Genomic DNA, 19,194 nt, shown 5'->3' on the forward strand with positions numbered 1-19,194 from the left:
CCCTCCCCTCCCCTCCCCTCCCCTCCTATTCCCTTGGCACTATGCTAAGCATTTTACAATTATTATCTTATTTGATCCTCACAATAACCTTAGTAGATGGACAGTATTTTATAGATGAGACAGAGATAAAGTAACTTGCCCAGTATCAAAATTATTTGTAATTATCTGAATTCAGTTTTTAAGGACTCTAGGTATAAGTAGATCTTTTTCCTGTCTCAGAAGGAAGGTAAAACATTAAGGACTGGGAAAAGCTTCTTGCAAAAGCATACTTAAACTGATACTTGAAGGAAGGTGACAGTTTTCAGAACTAGAAGATGAAAGGAAAAGAGGCATTTTTCAGTCACAGGGAACAGCCAGTGAATATGCCCAGATGGACCATTTAGTTTGAGGAGCAGCCAGGTTTAAGGTGGCTTCGAAAGGTGTTGGGACAGGTTAAGGTGTGTTATAAAAGTCTTTAAAAGCCAAAGAGTGCATTTTATATTTGATCCTGGAGGTGACAGGGAGCCACTGCAGCTTATGGGGTGACCTGTGTTTAAGGAAGATTGCTTTGACAGCTGAGTGTAGGATGTACCAGAGACTAGAGACCAAACACGAAGTTACTTGTATAGTCTAGGTGTGAGATTTTGAGGGTCTGCTTTAAGGTCATGGCAATGATTGAGGAGAAAAGGTAAAACATGCAAGAGATGTTATGATGGAAAACCTCAACAGATCTTGGAAACAGATTGGATATGGTGGGCAAGAGATGGTGAGGAGTCCCAAGATGACTCCTAGGTTGCAAGCCTGTGTGACTGAGAGGATGGTGGTGCCCTCACAGTAGTAGGAAAATTAGGAGGAGGGGAGGGCTTGGGGGAAAGATAATGAGTTCAGTTTGGGACATATTGAGCTTAAAATGTCTACTGGACAACCAGTTAATTCGTTTCTAGGCCATTATAATTGCACATTCAGGGTATTAAGGAGATGCTGTAAATGTGCACCCAATAATCATTACTTTGGGTCACTTAATTTTGAACTTGTTATTTCTTTTTCACAATTTACTTGTAATTTATGCATTCCAGGCAGTAAAATGATTTTTTGGATAAAAATACTAAAAATAGAGTTTAATGGGTTTCTCACATGCATTTCATTCTAAATTTGGTATCATTTTGAAAAATATATTTATCAGATAATATTTTTTAAATTACTTAAAATTAATTATATTTTGATTTCCTAGATTCTGTATTGTGAGAAAAGCATCAGAATATGGCCTCAACTTCCATTAGTGCCAGTGGAACAAATTCAGGAAGCAACCAGGTATGCCTGAATCTAAAGAAAGGTAGGGCAAGTGTTGTATAGTCATGGAGTTAGGTGATCTTCATTGGCCTTTGATCCTTGGCGTTAAAATTATTTCTTATTCAGAAAAACTTTTTAAAAATCAATACTCAGATACCCACTTGGCTCTATGATCTCCTCAATGAGGGAATTTCCTCCAGCTATTCAGGCCACAACCCACCTTGCCTGCTCATCTTGTGCAGTGTCTGTTCTTGTCTTGCCATGATTTTGCCTCCGGGGACCCAGTCACTTTGTTGAGAATGCTCCTCTCCCTCTCTGTCTTTTGTTCTAGGGAGGGAGGGGACCAGTTGAGTGGATAGACTTTCAGATATCTCTGGCTTTCATTAAAATGGTATGCAGACCCCTTTTGTTTTATGATTCTTGGATTTCTTTGATGAAATTTTTTTTATTATGTTTCTTTTGTAATTCCTTACTTAGAATGTATTGCACCCTGCTCTTGCCCACTATACCCCTCTCCACTGTCCTTTGAGTGGTCTTCAGTTTTATAGATATCCACTATTTATACTTGGTCTAGTCTGTTTTTCTCATTTTCATTTTTTTCCAATTCCACTTCATCTCTAAGATGAAACTTAATAATAATAAAATTGCATACAGTTCTTCACACCAAAAAAACTTCCTTAGTTTAGCATTTTATAGTAAAATGCTTATTTCATTAAGGAAATATTACTGCTCCAAAGTTATAGGACAGGAAACTAATAACAGTAGGGTTGTCCTGTGTTTGTGTATTTATACACACATATAAATGTATTAATGCAAATATGTCCTTTGCAAAAGTTGAATTGAAAAGACCACTAATTTATAATTGAAGCAACCTAACTAAACTTAACAAGTACATTTTATATGACTGAAAAAATATTTGGGAGATGTTATGTATCAAAGTCATGAAAAGCAGACTGTTTAGACAAACTAGTTGCATATTCATTTAGTCAAATATGAAATTTTAAAATTTTAGTTATAAATCTAAAATTTTATATTTTTCAGATTAGAAGACACTCCTGAAACCAATGATTGCCATCATTTGATTATAAAAATTTCCTCTGAACTCCAACATTACATGCTACAGGGTGACTGTAATTTGAGTAACTTGCTGGATAATCCTCCCACAGCAAAGTAAGTCAAAGCATCTTGAGTATCGTTATATTATTTTCAAACTTATTATTTATTTTTAAACATTAAATTTTTTTTTTTTTTGAGTTCTGATTTTTCTTCCTTCCCCACCCATTGTAAAGGCAGGGAATATGGAATCAGTTATTCATGGGAAATCATGAAAAACATTTCCATGTTGATCATGTTTCTAAACAGAGCCAGAAAAAAATAAAGAAATTAGAAAATTCATGCTTCAGTCTGCATTCACTCTTATCAGTTCTTTTTCTGGAGGTGGAAAACATTTTTTCATAAGTTCTTCAGAATTGCCTTGTACTGATCTTTCATAGTTGATTATTGTGTCCTATTACTGTTACTATGTACAGTGTTCTGGTTATGTTTGCTTTATTTTGCATCAGTTCAGGTTTTGCAAAACTATCTAGCTTATCATTTTTTGTAGCACAATAGTATTCCATCACAATCATATCATACTTGTTCAGGCATTTCCAATTGATGGGTGTTCAATTTTCTTGAGCATCATTAAAGCATTTTTTTGTTTGCAAGACCTGTATTTTAAATTTTGTAAATTATTTTTTGTAACTGAGAGATAGTTTTCTAGTTCCTAGAACTATGCAATAGATACTTGTTATGAATTAAATGAGTAAGAAGACTGCCAGGTGTATCAACATAAGTTTTAGGAAATTTGCTGTTTTTTTCACAAAAGTTACTCATATTTTGAGAAAGTATCCTTTGTGAGTTCATTTTAAAGCATGTGGTGATTAAAGCTTTCTTTCTTGATTTCTAGATGGTCCCTTTTGCTTCATGAACTTTGCAACAAACGCATCCGCACTTTATATTGTCCACGGTCTGTCCTTGAAGTCCTTGTAATTCTTCAGAAAATAAGTGTGCAATGCCACCTAGTGTCTGATCAAATTATTGCCACTACAGAAATAAGATTTAAACAGTGGATGCAAAAGACACTTCGGTCTCGCCAGAGACAGAACTATCTACGCATGTTAAGCAGGTTCATAAAATATATATTTTGGATGTGGGAGCAATACTATAACATTCACTTTAGGTGTAGTTTTAATTTCTTTATTCAGTGAAAGCTGAAGTTTAAGACTTCTACTTTTAAAAAATCTTAGATTTTTCATATTTAGTAAATGTGAAATCTGTCTACTAAAATGAATTTAATATCTACTAGCAGCAGCTAGAAAAAGCATGGTGTGGTGGCTCAACCTCTAGTCTGAAGTCAGGAAGACCTGGGTTCAAGTCCTACTCTGATCCATATGCTAGTTGTGTCACCACTAAAACCTGAATTTCTGAATATTCTCTAGGATAAATCTAAGTTTCCGATTTGTGTTGGTGGAGGGGAGTCCTCAGACGGCAATGCTCAGGTCAGTTGTTTACCTTTATAGAGTAAGGGAAGGTGGTAACTTAGCTGAATTGATGACAGCTACTAAGAGAGGGCAATTGTTTCACCAGATGACTTGCCCTGAAGCAAAGACTTCCTGCAGAGAGTGCTTCTTTGACCATGTCCTAAAGGAAGGAAGGAAGGGATAATTTGAGGAGGTCAGGAGAGAGTGCATTCTCTTAACTGTGTGTGAGTCAGTGCCAATCATCTGGAGCATCATGTGTGAGCAGCTGAGGAAAAGGTTAGGAAGTGAGGTCCAGAGAGGCTAGGGCCAGATGTTGAAGGACTTTGAGGATTGTAGTAGGGCAGTGACATGGTCAGATCTGTGCTTAGGAAAGATCCCTTTGATAGCTAGACAGAGTGGCAGAGGTAAACAGATTTTTTTCAGTAGAAAAGTAATTTTTGAGATGCAGAGAACATTTTTAGTAAACTCTATTTTATTTTTAGTATCAAGCTTTTGTGTCCTGTACTCCAGCTAATATTATTGCTGATCACATTGGAATTGGTCAACATTCATACTGTTAATGAAAAAAATATTTGTGAATACCAGCAGTACTTAAAGTAAGTATATAATATTTTTAAATGAACTAAATAGCTCATTCTGTTGTTTTTACTTGTCCATTCTCTTTGACTATCTTCTTTTTTTTTAACCAATAGATTGATGTATTTATTAAGCGTTTTCCTCTAGACATTTATATAGGATGGAATATCTAGTCCTGGAAGGAACTGTAGAAGCCAACCAGTGCAACCCCATTATTTACAGATGCAGAAATTGAGGTAGGGAAGTGACTTGCCCAGTATCAGAGATAGGATTTGAATCCAGTTCTTCAGTCTCCATAGTTTATCATCTTTCCACATTGTTCCCCTGAGATGGCATATAGAAATATAGTGAATCTTTTCAATGTTTCTCTTTTATTTGAGAATAGAGGAGTGTTGTTATTGGCACAGATAAAATGAATATTTCTATGCAACCATCAAAAGCCATTAAATACATCCTGCTGTCTCTAGATATATAAGAGAGATGTATTCTGCAAACCTTTCAAGCAGACATATTAAGATACTTTAAGGAGAGAAAGGGTCATGAATGAAACAGGCTAAACCACCACTATTACCCTCTACTCAATGAAAGCCTACATGTAGGACCTCATCTCTGAGACCCCAGATAATAACAGTATCCCCCTTGGGCCACACTTCCAACCTAGCCCCACTTCCATCAGCAAGGATGATGGTAATATGGTTCTACCAGCACAACCACTCCCTAAATCAACCACTGACCTATTTCCATCAGCAGGCAGGAGAGCTAGTACAGTGGAAAAATCACCTCTGTTCAGACAACCAAAGAAGTAGCTCATTACCCCTTTTTTTTTTAACAAAGCCCTTGGAATAGTAGTAACCTCTGCCCCGATCCCTTCCTAGCTCCTGCTACTATCTTCCAGAAACAGATATTGTTTTATCACTTAAAGAAATGCTAAAGATGGTTTTTATACATAGCCTTGTGCCTCTTTGTATTCCAGCTGAACTGGATCCTTGCCATTTAGCTTTCCAGGCCTCACTTCTGCCCTGCTAATGCACCAGTGGTAAGGATCCTTTAGAGACCTCTACCCTTTGTGATGGTAGAGTGGCAGTTATCTGTTCTTCCTTCTGGAAGAGGACCAGTGACATCAAGAGGGCACTGTTTTGCCTTGCAGTGAATTGGATTTTCTGTTTGTCTCCTCAGCATTAAGCATATGAGGGCATTGCACAGTTAAGTGTTTAACAATTGTGTTCCCAATTAATTTATACATTCATATGTAATTTATACATACACTTAGCCTCAATGGTTGCTAAAAAAAAGATCCAGGCTGTTTTTTATATGATAAATTCTTATTCTATCTGAATGACTTAGAGCAAAATATTTTTGGCAGAGCTGAATTTTTCAAATATTGGAGAGGACAACGTATTTCCAAAATGTCTAAAGCCTCCTCTAGCATCAGGGCCAAAAGACCAGATTAATCTCTGGAGCTTCTTTGCCTATATCCTAAGCTCTGAAAAATACAGGGACACATGGGGTCATGGAGCTACAAAGATCACATTAACTCTTTGAAAAATTTTTGAGGCTATAGCTGGTAGTCAAAGCAATCTCCTTTACATTTGCTCTGGCAACTCAAAATTTAGAGCTTTGAATAGCATGGTATAGTAGAAAGAATGCTCAACTTAGAGGAAGTTGATTTGAATTGGGTGTTAGTTCCTTGGTCTTTTCTCTGAACCTCAGTTTCCTCATCTGTAAAATAGGGTTGGTGTAGATAATACATGGGGTCTCTTCCTGCCCTCAGTACAGTCCTCTGAGCCTAGTGATTGCTAGCTCAAGTTAAGTCAGCAGAATGACGAGGCAGCAAAAAGCCCAGCAGATTACACCAGACTTAATAGAGGTATGGTGTCCTAGGGTAGTGATGTCAGACTCAAATAGAAATGGGGCCACTGCCCTCATACAGACTTATGTGGCCAGATATTGGCTTAATTTTACAATGTAACATTCTTTAAGTTTTAGTATAATTATGCAGATTTCATTAATTATTTCTCAGTGGCTTCTTAATCAGGTTCAGGCTCCACTTGGGAGTGTAATGGTATGCATTGTCTTGATGTTTCTGACCTAGCTCAAAGTAGATGATGGTTTCACTTTATTCTGCATTGATCAAACTATATCTTGAAGTATTTATGTTTTCTTCTGGGTACCACAGTTTAAGATAGATTTTGATAAACTGGACCATGTCCAGAAAAGTATAACTTAGGGCAGTAAGGGGAAAGAGGGACCAGAAGTGTGATTGGAAATCATAATATATTAAGAATAGTTTGGGGGAGAAAAGGACTTGGTGAGAGGAGAAAACATTGTAACTATCTTTGAATACTTGAAGATGAAGAAGAGAAATTTTTTTCTTTGTGGCTCTAAAGGGGAGAACTTGGGGTTGGAAAAAGATTTGAAAGCAAATTTTGATTGAATTTGAGAAATAGTTCTCTTAACAGATTTTTCTAAAGAGATAGAATAGACTGTTTTTCGGGCTGATTTCTATCACTGGAATTTTGTTCAGGCGGAGGCTTGCTAAGCCTATCAGGAATATTGTAGAGAAAATACCTGGGTTAAGGTTCTATGATTCTAATATTTGGTTAACTTGTATCTGGATGTTTGAGAATCTGTGAAACAGTTCTGGCAGAAGTTTGCATTTTTTTTATATTATTTAAACCTAATATTTACTGTCAGGAAAAATTTACTTTTCTTCTAGATTATCTGCTTTGACTTTGAATTTATGTTAATTTTTTCATGTTTATTCCTCGGAAAGGTCATCAAGTCTATTTAATAAGCACCTAAAGATAGCTGGGAAAACAAATATCTTTTCAAAACAAATCTCTTTTCAAAAGAACCAACATTTAGTCTAATGACTTTGTGCCTTCCATTTTATGCGTTGGTATAGAGTAAACAATTCAAGTCTTAATGGATAAGTGGGATAAATTTCTACTTTAATACATTTTTCTCATATTTTCTAATTGCCCCAATCTTAGAATCCTATCAGGTATTTTTTAGAGCCTATTTGTATATAGTATTGTATCAAGAGAATGATATATATATATATATATATATGTATATATGTATATATGTATGTATTCTGCTTAGTCTAGGCTTGTTTTTGATTTAGAAAGAGGATAGTTTGATAGCATTTGGGAAAAGAATAGAAAGCAATTTAAATAATCAGAGTAATTGATAGATAAACCAGTATCAAAAAAAGGCACATTTTACTAATCTATCTCTTTTTTTTTTTCCCAACAGGTTCTTAAAGTCAGTCTTACAGTATACTGAGAACTTGGTGACTTATTCCAATCAAGAAAAAAACAAATGGGATGAATCCATCAATATTACACATATAGTCTTAGTAAAAATATGGGCTTTTAGTGAAAAAAAGCAAATGTTAATACATTTAGCCAAGGACTCCCCAAATAAAGCTATTTTATGAAAATTCTTCATGAATCAAAAGGTAATAGTATAAAAGTTTTCCCTTCTGTTATTTCCTCTTAGGTTGAAAATTCTTGAAACCTAAAATATACTTTCAGCTTCTCCTCTAAGAATTTGGGTGCTGTCCCACTGGGTGCATATATATTCAATATTGAAATGAATTTATTATCTATGGTACCTTTTAGGAGGATAAAGTTTCCTTCCTTATCTCTTTTAACGCTATCTATTTTTGCTGCTGCTTTGCCTGAGATAAGGATTGCTACCTCTGTTATTTTTTTTACTTCAGCTGAAGCAAAATATATTTTGCTCCAACTTTTTACCTTTACTCTATATGTATCCCTCTGCTTCAAATGAGTTTCTTGTAAGCAGCATATTGTAGGATTCTGGTTTTTAATCAACTCTGCTATTTGCTTACGTTTTAAGGGAGAGTTCATCCCATTCACATTCAAGGTTATGATTACTAATTCTTTATTGCCCTTTGTGCTATCTTCCCTCTGTTTGTATTTTTCCCCCTTCCCCCCCCTTTTATCCATATTCCTCAGTATTTTGTTTGTGAATACCACCCCCTTCAGTGTGTTTGCCCTCCTATATCACACCCTCCCCTTTCTTTCCCCTTTCCCTTTTTCCCTTTTCCTTTCCCTTCCTTTTGTTATTTCCCCTTATTTTCCCCACTCCCCTTCCCTTTCTCCATCCCCCCTCCCCTTTTCCCCTTTTAATACTTGAAAGGTTAGATGTTTTATAAGTTAACTGAGTATGTGTAGGTTGACTTTAAGCCAAGTCTGATGAGAAGAAGATTCAGGTGTTTCTCCTCTGCTGCCTTCTTCCCCTCTATTACCATAGGTTTTTTGGTACCTCTTAGTGTAATGAGATTTGTCCCATTCAATCCCCTCCCTCCTCCTGTCTCTTTCCTGTCCCCCTTTTTAGGGAGGTAGTGTATTTTTTTAGATCATTCTAAGTCATAGAAAATTCTGAATGTCTGTCCCTTCTAGTTCAGTATATTCTATCGAAGTCAAAATTCCTGAGAGTTATTAGAGTCTTTCTCCCAAGTGGGCTTAAAGCCAGTTACATCCCATTAGATAGCAGTCTCATGGATAGGTCATGGATGTCCATCATTTCTGACTAGGTATATTCTATCTGTTAGAGTTACATTTTTCAGGATTTATGAGAGTCTCTTCCCCCCCTCCCCCCATGCTGGGATATAGCCAGTTTCAACTTACTGGATTGCATTTTTTTTCCTTTTACTGCCCCCTCCTTTTTTTTTTTTTTACCTTTTCATGTGTCTCCTGAACCTCCTGTTTGATGTCCAAATTTTCTGTTTAGCTCTGGTCTTTTCATCAGAAATTTTTGGAATTCTTCCATTTCGTTAAATGTCCATCTTTTTCCCCTGGAAGAAAGAGAAGGCTTAGCTTTGCAGGAAAGTAGATTCTTGGCTGCATTCCAAGCTCCCATGCTCTTTGAAATATCTCGTTCCAGGCCCTTCGATCCCTTAAAGTTGATGCAGCCAGGTCCTGTGTGATCCTTACTGTAACTCCTTGATATTTAAATTGTTTCTTTCTGGCTGCTTGCAGGATTTTCTCTTTTATCTGATAGTTCTGGAGTTTGACCACAACATTCCTTGGTGTTTTCATTTTAGGATCTTTTTCTGGTGGGGATTGATGTACTCTTTCAATAACTACTTTGCCCTCCGATTCGATGATGTCAGGGCAGTTTTCCATCACTAGATCCTGTAATATTGAGTCCAGGCTTTTTTTCCTCTTCAATGTTTTCAGGAAGTCCTCTATGATTTTCAGGTTGCCCCTCCTTGATCTATTCTCGAGGTCAGTGGTTTTGTTGATGAGGTATTTTACATTTGCTTCTATTTTTTCTATTTTTTGATTTTGTTTAACTGACTCTTGCTGTCTCATGGAGTCATTAGTTTCTGTAGGCTCCATTCTTTTTTTGGGGGGGAGGAGTTTTCTTCATTAACCTTTTGCAACTCCTTTTCCAATTGGTCAATTCTACTTTTGAAAGAGCTTTCCATTTGACCAATTGAGGTTTTTGAGAGAATTAATTTCTTTTTTGCATTTGCTCATTTGAGGATCTGAGAGATTTATTCTCCTTTTGTGTTTGTCCAATTGTACTTTCTAAGGTTTTGTTTTCTTGTTGCAAGGTATTAATTGTCTCTCCCAGATTTTTAAGTTCCTTCCTTATTTCTTCAAGGAAGTCTTTCTGTGCTGGAGACTAGATTGTATTCTCCTCAGAGGTTCCAGGTCTCTCTGAGTTGGGGTCTTTCCCTTCCAGGAATTTTTCTATGGATTCAGCTTTTCGCTGACCCTTCTTCATTATGCGAAGACCTTGAGTTGGGAGGGGGCTGGTTCACCTGGGCTTGGGATCGCTAAAGGCTTTACTGAGTGCAGTTTCTCTGTCTGGCCAGTAGGAGATGCTGGTTGCTTTCTCTGGAGTGTCTGTGACCTTGGTTGAGAGGCCTTCTCCCTTTGCTTGAGGGAGGGAATTGGAGCTATTGAATTCTTTTGCTTTCAATCAATGGTGGGCTTTACCCTGGCCTGAGGTCATTCCTCAGCTGGGCTGGTTCTTTTACTCACACACTGGAGCCTGAGGCAGAAGTAGTTTGCAATTGTTTGTTTTGGAGGAGGCCTCAGTGCAATGGAGGCGTCAGAGTAGCCCAGCAATGGTGTCCGCAGCTCTCCTGCACCAGACCTCTCCCCACAGCCCCTTCCCCAAGCTCCAGGGGGACAGCACCAACACCAGTGCCTCTGCTTCTCCGGGGACCCAAGCCCCTTTCATCCAACCCCACCGCTGATCCAGAAGGTCCGGCTCTCGGGCCCTCAGACTCCCGGTTCCAATTCAGCTGTCAATCTGCCTGATCCAGGGCTGATCCTCCCCAGACTCACCCCCCCCTCCCCCCACTCAGCCAAGACTGCTGCGGGAGACAAATCCTGAGGTAGATGTTCCTTCTCCTGGCTTTTCTTTCTGGGTTTTGTGGATTGGATTTCTTTTAAGTGGTTTGTTTCATGTGATAGATGGGGAAGAGATCAGGAGACTTTAGAACTGTGCCTGTCTTCTCTTGCCATCTTGGCCTGAAGTCTAAAATATACTTTCTCAAGCTTCTTTAAATTCTATGCACATAGAAAGCCAAGGAAGGTTATAGCATTTGATTTAAGGAAAAGTAATTCTACCAGATTAAGTAATAGAAATTTAGAAATTTCACTGTTTGCATTAAATATTTGTTTTCATCTATACCTTTAAGTCAAACTGTGAAAACTTTTTTTAGTGTTCACTTTTTTTTTGGCCAGGCAAAATGGGGTTAAATGATTTGCCCAATGCCACCCAGCTAGGTAATTATTAAGTGTCTGAGACCGGATTTGCACCCAAGTACTCCTGACTCCAAGTGGTGCTTTATCCACTATGCCACCTAGCTGCCTTAACGTTCACTTTTAAGAGGAACCAAAAAAATTCATTTTACTAAAACAAATGACCCAGTGGAACAGTGGGAAGAACACTAGTTTTATAGTCAGAGGAACTAGTTTCAAATCCTGCTTTTAATCCTAATACTAGTGTGACTTTGGAAACTTAACCTCAGCATTCTTATCTGTAAAAAAGCTCAAATAGAAATGGGAGCTAGAGCACTAAACCATACATAAAGATCCTCATGGTCCGCATATCAACTTAGAAACTCATATCATCTGTGTTTTACTCTTTTATTTTAAAAATTTGTTAGATACTTCCCATTTACATTTTAAAAAACTCAGGCTGACTCCTGAACTAGATGACCTCTGAGGGTTCCTTTCAGTTGTGAATCTATGATCACATTAAATCATCTCTGTGAATTGTAGTTTTAGTCATCAGTTTTATTTGAGTTTCATCAACCTCTAATTAGAAAATTACTGACAGGAGTATGTGAATTTGTCCTGTCAGATTAGATAAATAATTCCATGTTGCTTTATATAGGTATCTTTTTTTTTGTACTACTGAGGAAAATCAACTAAACTTATTTTGATTTAAGTTTCACTTTTTTTATTCATGGTAGCAGAGGTTTTGATTGTCCTAGACTTTTACAGTGATCAGTGCATGACCAGAGGGAAGAAACTTGTTTAACCTCATCTTAGGGTGCATTGTTGAAAACGTTTTCTGCAATAAAATTAAGTTCTTTTATTTCTAAGCTTCTACAGTGTTTGATATAATTTTTTCCTGCAATAATGGAATTATTTGATGATGTAGGGATTTTTGGTTAGTACCAAATGTACAAAGAACTCCCACAGGGCATGCGCTCACAAGGGGTCAGAAGAAGTGATACTGAGACATCCTGAAGGTCTCATTAATGAACTTTAGAATTGATCCTATATAGCATGGGAGACACTGGCACAGGATTGCCCAGCATGGGGTGCCCTCATCAATGAAGGGGTTGCACTCTGAGGAAGGCAAAATGGAAATGGCTCAAAGGACATGTAATATGTAAGTTTAGAGTACCCACCCCAGGTGTTCATATAAACTATTTGTGCCCAACCTGTGGAAGAACATTCTAAGCTCATTCTAAGTTTATTATCATTTCTTTAATTGCTTTATTTAAATTTTCTTATGCCAATGCTTTTAAGCCTTAATGCAGTTTTATTTTTATTTTACAGATCTCTGTGAAGACTTACCTTTTTCTGTGTTGCTCATTTATTAAATAATATGTTCATTTGAGAGGCATTCTATTAACTCTAAGAAAGCTTAAGGAAAGTAAAATATATCTTCTTATTCTAAAAGCACTAAAGCACTGTGATTGTTAATATGGTTTTACAAAGCTACCTACCCTTTTTTCTTTTTCCTGAACAGGTTTCAGCTTCCAGCTTGATTTTTTAAGTCTGTAACATTCAACTTTGTAGTTCCAAAAGGTTTTGCTTCATTTTGTTTTCTGTGAACTTAAAAAATGTTTTATTGATTTGTGTGTGTGTGTGTGTGTGTGTGTGTGTGTGTGTGTGTGTGTGTGTATGAATAGGGGACAGCTAGGTGGCACAGTGGACAGTAGACAGAGCACCGGCCCTGGAGTCTGGAGGACCTGAGTTCAAATTCGGCCTCAGACACTTAATAATTACTTAGTTGTGTGGCCTTGGGAAAGTCACTTAATCCCATTGCCTTGCAAAAAAAAAGTGAATGTAGGTGTGTGTGTGTGTGTGTGTGTGTGTGTGTGTGTGTGTGTATGTGTGTATATATATATGTATATATGTATATATATTTACATATATGTATATATAGATTTAAATAATATATAAGTAATAATATATTATGTATCTATATATTTTAGAGATTTAAAGATAGGTAGATAGGTAGATATTTGAATGACTATCATGAATCTCCCTCTTTCCCCCTAGTCTTTTTTTCTCCTAGTCCTGGGAGAGGGGGAAAAAGCCCTTGTAACATCTGAAAATGTATGTACTTGAGTTCATCACCTCTTCTCCAGAGACTCTACCACCCTTCCTCTCTCCCAGACTTAAAATATTAAGTATCATCCTTAACAACTGGCTTTTAACTCTTCCCTTCCAGCACATCAAATCTGTTGCCAAGTCCTATTGTTTCTACTTTTGTTGTATTTCTCCTCTATATCCCCTTTTCTCTATTGACTGACATATTCTCATCCTGGTGCAGGTCCTTATCATCTCACACACAATAGAAGAGTCACTCAGCTATCAAAGTGGAGGTCTGATCATGTCATTTCCTTACCCAGTAATGACACTTTGGTTCTCTGTTAATTTTGTGTATCAAATATAGAAACCTCTGTTTGACTTTTAAAGCTCTTCATAACCCAACTCTTTATCTTACTAGTAAGTCTTCTCACACCTGGCTCTCCTAAATACATTCTATTATTGAGTGAGTACTCCTGCTTGAGACAATATGTTTTTCAGCTTCATTTTGAAAATAGTTTTTATTTACGTATTTTTCTCATCATCTTAGTTATCCTCACTTTCTCTTATACTCTCGCCAAAAGCCATCACATATAAAATGATATTCTAAAAAACAAAACGTAAAAATAAAAAAAAAGGGAAAAAAATCACTACTGATCAGTACTTGGAAAAAGTCCGAAAATTTTAGTGTGTAACTACTGGGGACCTCCCACCTCCATGAAGGAGTGGTTTGATCTTTATAATTTTATTACATTCAATTTTAATTCATGCATTGTTTTTTACATTTACCTTGCTGTACATTTACATTGTATATATTGTTTCCTTGGACCTGCTTCACCATGCATCAGTTTATATCTTTCTAGATCTTTTTCTTATGTGATTCATCACATGAATCATTTCTTACAGCTTTCTGTATCCTTAACAACTGGCTATGTATCTTTGTACCATAATTTATTTGGCCATTCTCTAATTGATGAGAATCTACTTTGTTTCCAAATCTTTTCTATGGTAAAAAAAAATAATATAAATATTTTGGTATATATGGAAACTTTTTTCTATCAATACTTCTTTGGAATAGCAGCCCAATAATTTTTTTTTTTGTAGAATTTGGACATTTTAGTCATTTCATTTATTGCTTTCCACAATGGTTGCATCATTTTGCAGCTTCAGCAACATTATATGACTATTTTCCCCTAACCTCTTCAACATTCACTATTGTCTTTTTTTTCTCATTTTGTCACTAATTTGCAGGGAGTGAGGTGAAACTTTAGGGTTATTTAATTATGCATTTCTTATTAATGATCTAGATCATTTTTTTCATGTGATTGTATATATTTTGCAATTCTTTTTTTGAGACTGTTCAAATCTTTTGATAACATATTGGGGGAATGACTATTAGTTGTGCATGTGTGTGTACACATGTATATGTGTATATATATTTATATAAATAACATTTATTAATTATATTTTATGACCACCAATCCCTTATTGGGGAGATTTGATATGAAGATTTTTCCCCATTCAACTTGTTTCCCTCTTATCCTAGGTGCATTAATTTTTCAATTTCATATATTTAAAATTATTTTCTTTTGTAATGAACTCTCTTAATGCATCTCTGCTCATAACTATGAGATGAATATAATCTGTTTATTTTCTGTTTTTAATAGTATTCATTTATAATATATTACAGAATATATGTAACGTGTTTGTCTAAGCCTAATTTCTGCCAGACTCCTTTCCATTTTTCACAGCAGTTTTTGTCAAATAAATTTTTTCTTGTGTAATTTATGTTTTCAGTTTTATTGAATATTGAGTTTCATCCATTGTTTTTGTCTAATCTGTTCCATTGAGGTCTATTTTTTAACCAATAGCACATGGATTTGATGACTGCTGTTTTATAACATGGTAATAAAACTCTTCTCAAAGCCTCTATTTAAAGAAGGCTTTTAGGCTAGTCAACTTTTTATTTTGTACCAGCTGTAACTCTTGGCCTGGTATCCACCATGATCGTGCCTCAAGAATACCCCATCACAAGGAAACTTATCTCGGCATATACCAGTGAAATAAATGTCTTATTGCTCCTATGTAATATGTAATTTATTATACATGCATTGTGCTATATGGAGAAGATACCAGACACTGAGCCCTTCCTTGAACTAAACTGCCTAGCATTCCAACATTACTACAGAGAGTGCAGCTACAATGGGCTGAACATGTTAGCATGCCAGATATATGCTTACCCAAAATACTATTTTGTGGAGAACTCCCACAGGGCATGTGCTCACAAGGGGTCAGAAGAAGTGATACCGAGACACCCGGAAGGTCTCATTAATGAACTTTAGAATTGATCATATAGCATGGGAGACACTGTTACAGGATGGGGTGCCCTCATCACTGAGGGGGTTGCACTCTATGAGGAAGGCAAAATGGAAATGGCTCAAAGGACATGTGATATGTAAGTTTAGAGTACCCACCCCAGGTGTTCATATGGACTATTTGTGCCCAACCTGTGGAAGAACATTCTAAGCTTGAATTGGTCTGATCACTACAGTAGTACATACTAATTTGTTTCAATCTTAGTGATATCATTTTGGTCATATTTGATGATGGAAAAGAACCAATCATACAAGAATTAAATATATATGCACATACACTTTAACCTCAAGCCAGTTGTATCATGATAAAGACATTGAATTTTTATAGTCAGTCCATTACATTAATAAAATTGGTCTTCTCATCTTCTGCAATATATCCTGGTCCCTAAATTGGAATAATCTTTATGGTAACCCTTTTACTTATGCTCTTCATGACTACATCAATTCAACTTCCATTTAAATTGAGCTGCCTGACCAGTCAATTCTTCCATTTTTTACCAGCTGAAATCTGGCTAGACTCCACCATAATCATGGCTTTATCACCATGAGGAAATTCGTCATCCTGAAAGATTATATTTAGGTACTCATTGATTAGAGAGCTGAGCAAATAAATCTACCCACATACTTCATTTAGACAACTTAAGGTTTTTTTTTTAGGCTCTTTTTGCAAGGCAATGGGGTTAAGTGGCTTGCCCAAGGCCACACAGCTAGATAATTATTAAGTGTCTGAGGTCAAATTTGAACTCAGTACTCCTGACTCCAGGGCCAGTTCTCTATCCACTGCGCCACCTAATTGCCCCTAGGGACAACTTTAAAGGCAACCAACTCTTCATTCTATCACATCTTGAGCTAGACTCAACCTTGATTCTGACACTAAGATAAATACCTCATTCTTAGAAAACTCAACATTCTGATATATTACCCCAATAGTAAGGGACTTGGGCCAGTAGGTAGTCTAATGAATATACTGTTGGACTTTAAGTCAGGAAGTCTCAAGACACCAGCCACGTGACCCTGGGAAAGTCACAACTGTATTCATCTGTAAAAATGAGTTGTAGAAGGGAATGGCAGAAACAGCAAAAACACTAGTATCTTTGCCAAGAAAACCCCAAATGGGGTCACAGTCACAAAGTTACTAAACAATAACAACTAATTGCTCCAGTGTACTTTATCTTTTATTATGAATGCCAGTAGCTCAACCTGGGAAGTCTATCCTGTAAAACTAAATCCTTGGTATTCACAACCTCATCACTACCCCTTCCTCATTGATTAGAATGGCCAACAGCCATTTATGTCACTGCCACGTCTCATCTAGGAGCTTTTTAGGTGTGAATTAAATGTTTGACCAAATATAGACTAATGATATAAATATCCAAATGGCCCCTTGGCAGGGAAAGAAAAAGGTTCCCCTCTTCTGGATTAGAGAGTCAAGTCATGGACTTTATAGTCACCATTTGTAGCCATCATTTAGGAGGAGACTAGGAGCAGAAATCTCATTTCCAACCTGGCTGCACTATTTTGGGACTTTTCTGACTTTTTTTTTTACCATTCCTTCTATTTTGGGAACCACCCCCTCTCTCACTCTTCACCTTCCTTTTGAGTTTTGCCTTCTTTCTTTTGATGGTAAGATCCTTGAAGGTAGGTACTATTTTTTTTTTGTATTTGTAACCCCAGCACTTGGCACAGTGTGTGGAACCTAGTAGGTATTTAATATTTATTGACTCAACTTTGTTGATATGCCTTGGGACAAAGAATGGAGCTTTTTGGTTTTTATTTTTGCAAGGTAATGGGGTTAGATGACTTGCCCAAGGTCACTCAGTTTGAAAAATTTAATGTCTGAGGCTGGATTTGAACTCATGTTCTCCTGAATTAAGGGCTGGTGCTCTATCCACTGTGTCACCTAGCTGCCCAGCTTTTTTTTTTATTTGAATTTTATTTTATTTTTAATGACTTTAGTATGATGAGCCTCCCTGTGACCCATTTGTGGCTTTCGCAGAGGATCTGATGATGCCACTTTATTCTAGAATGTAGTGTGATTGGGTAAAAACAAAACCCCCAAACTTCATTGGGTTTGAAATCAGAGTCCTTCAAGTTTGAGTCTTAGCTCTTTTTCCAGTGGGAAGAATCTCTCTCAGCTTCCTTGTCAATATAGCACAGATGATAATAATGTTTGCACTGAATGCCTCTTGGGGTTGCTGTAAGAATCGAATGAGATGTGTGCAAATCGCTTAGCAAAACATGCATTATGCAAATATCAGCAACTCTTTTTTTCCACCCATGAAAGAGCTTTGATTTTCTTTAGGGGTCTTTGCGAGCATTTTGTCAGTCTTTGCAGTTCTTCTCGGATGCCACTTGGTGGCAGTGTTTGTTAATGCTGAACTAGAGCTGCTCTGACGCCTGGATTCATTCATCGCCCATGGGAGGCTGCTAAAGAAATGAATGAAAAGTCTCTCTTTACCTCTGATTAGCATAAAAATTTATTGTATGGGAATGAACTGTAGTTTAATCATCGCTTCTGAGAAGATGAGTTCTTTTCTCTTTCGCCTGGCCACTAGTGAATCAACCCTAAGTTTTGCTAGAATGATGCAAAATCAATTATTGACCTGAGTTTGCCAACTACAAAGGAATGAAAAATATCTGTAGAAATACTGTCATAGGCTAAATAAAGACCATAGATTTCTTAGCTTGAGTTGTCTCTTGATTTCTCTCAGCCTTGGGGAAGAAAAGTGCTAATACATCATTATAATTTCAATCTGGGACCATGTAGTAAAAATAGAAATTCTTGTCTTTAAAAGGAATAGCATGGGTTAATGACCATAAGAAAGAGAAAGGATGCTATAAGATGGTCATTAATCAGATCTCTATCTTCAGTAAAATTAATCTCAGTATCACAGAGAATTCATTGCATAAAAAATCCTTTGTTTAAAGAACTGTGATTGATTTGCTGCAAATGGGAAATGCACAGGGCATATATTTGCTATGGAAATTATCTCATCACAACTCATCTTTATTGCTAAGCAGAGACTAGACTCACACCTCAGCATTACCATAAATCTGCCCATGCTGCTTGCAGGTGCCATTGATCCCATGGTGTGGTAAGGCAGGATCTGCAATGTGGACATGCAAAGGCTCATTCGTACCATCTTTTTTTTTTTAAGACAACAAAGGAAATTCTCAATATAGATCAAAAAAGGTGTGGTGATTGTATGACTTGTAGCCCCACCAAAAAGTTTCAGTAAAGCCAGAGCAGTTTTGGCTATACTATTAGTAAACCTAAGGTATATGACCATGTGTCTCTGGTTTCTGGACAAGGTTCTAGGGCAGGACTCACTGCTTTCTATTTTTGTATGGCCCCATGAACTAAGGATGATTTTATATTATTAAATACCATAAAAGGTTATTTAAAAATATCAAAACCATGCTTAGCTGACTGACTACAAAAACAGGCGGTGGTTCAGATTTGAACTACAGTCTGTTAACCTCTGTTCTTAGGGAATCTTGGTAATCAGAATCAACTTGGGCTTTGGTTCTAGATTGTCCATTCTGAAACATTGAACTTGGTAGATTTGTTAATAATAAGACTTAGATCTTATTTATTTATTTAGATCTAATACTTAGATCTGATTTACA

The 19,194-nt window shown here is 36.6% G+C and overlaps 2 protein-coding genes across 14 annotated transcripts in view; one reads left to right on the forward strand and one right to left on the reverse strand.

The window, feature by feature from the left end:
• ERMARD (ER membrane associated RNA degradation) overlaps positions 1–19,194 on the forward strand; it is a 183,086-nt gene that overhangs the window by 26,622 nt on the left and 137,270 nt on the right. The window contains exons 14-19 of one of the 13 annotated variants that reach the window (XM_074188108.1): positions 1,211–1,290; positions 2,311–2,439; positions 3,218–3,436; positions 4,274–4,387; positions 7,626–7,830; positions 12,431–16,730. The exons of 7 other annotated variants lie outside the window; for them this stretch is intronic. In XM_074188108.1, coding sequence (XP_074044209.1) covers positions 1,211–1,290; positions 2,311–2,439; positions 3,218–3,436; positions 4,274–4,387; positions 7,626–7,809 — 726 coding nt within the window. In that variant the 3' untranslated portion in view covers positions 7,810–7,830; positions 12,431–16,730. Of the gene's footprint in view, positions 1–1,210; positions 1,291–2,310; positions 2,440–3,217; positions 3,437–3,749; positions 4,388–4,514; positions 5,194–5,340; positions 7,408–7,625; positions 7,831–12,430; positions 16,731–19,194 lie in introns of those variants that run through there. 5 more of the 13 variants (XM_074188107.1, XM_074188110.1, XM_074188111.1 and 2 more) reach the window with 5 other exon arrangements.
• The window catches only part of LOC141487907 (PHD finger protein 10-like), a 48,507-nt gene continuing 47,907 nt past the window's right edge, over positions 18,595–19,194 (reverse strand). Inside the window, 1 exon segment of the mRNA XM_074187494.1 lies at positions 18,595–18,671. Within this exon segment, the coding sequence (XP_074043595.1) occupies positions 18,595–18,671 (77 nt within the window).

The sequence above is a fragment of the Macrotis lagotis genome, chromosome 5 (assembly GCF_037893015.1).
Source record: "Macrotis lagotis isolate mMagLag1 chromosome 5, bilby.v1.9.chrom.fasta, whole genome shotgun sequence".
Taxonomy (NCBI): domain Eukaryota; kingdom Metazoa; phylum Chordata; class Mammalia; order Peramelemorphia; family Peramelidae; genus Macrotis; species Macrotis lagotis.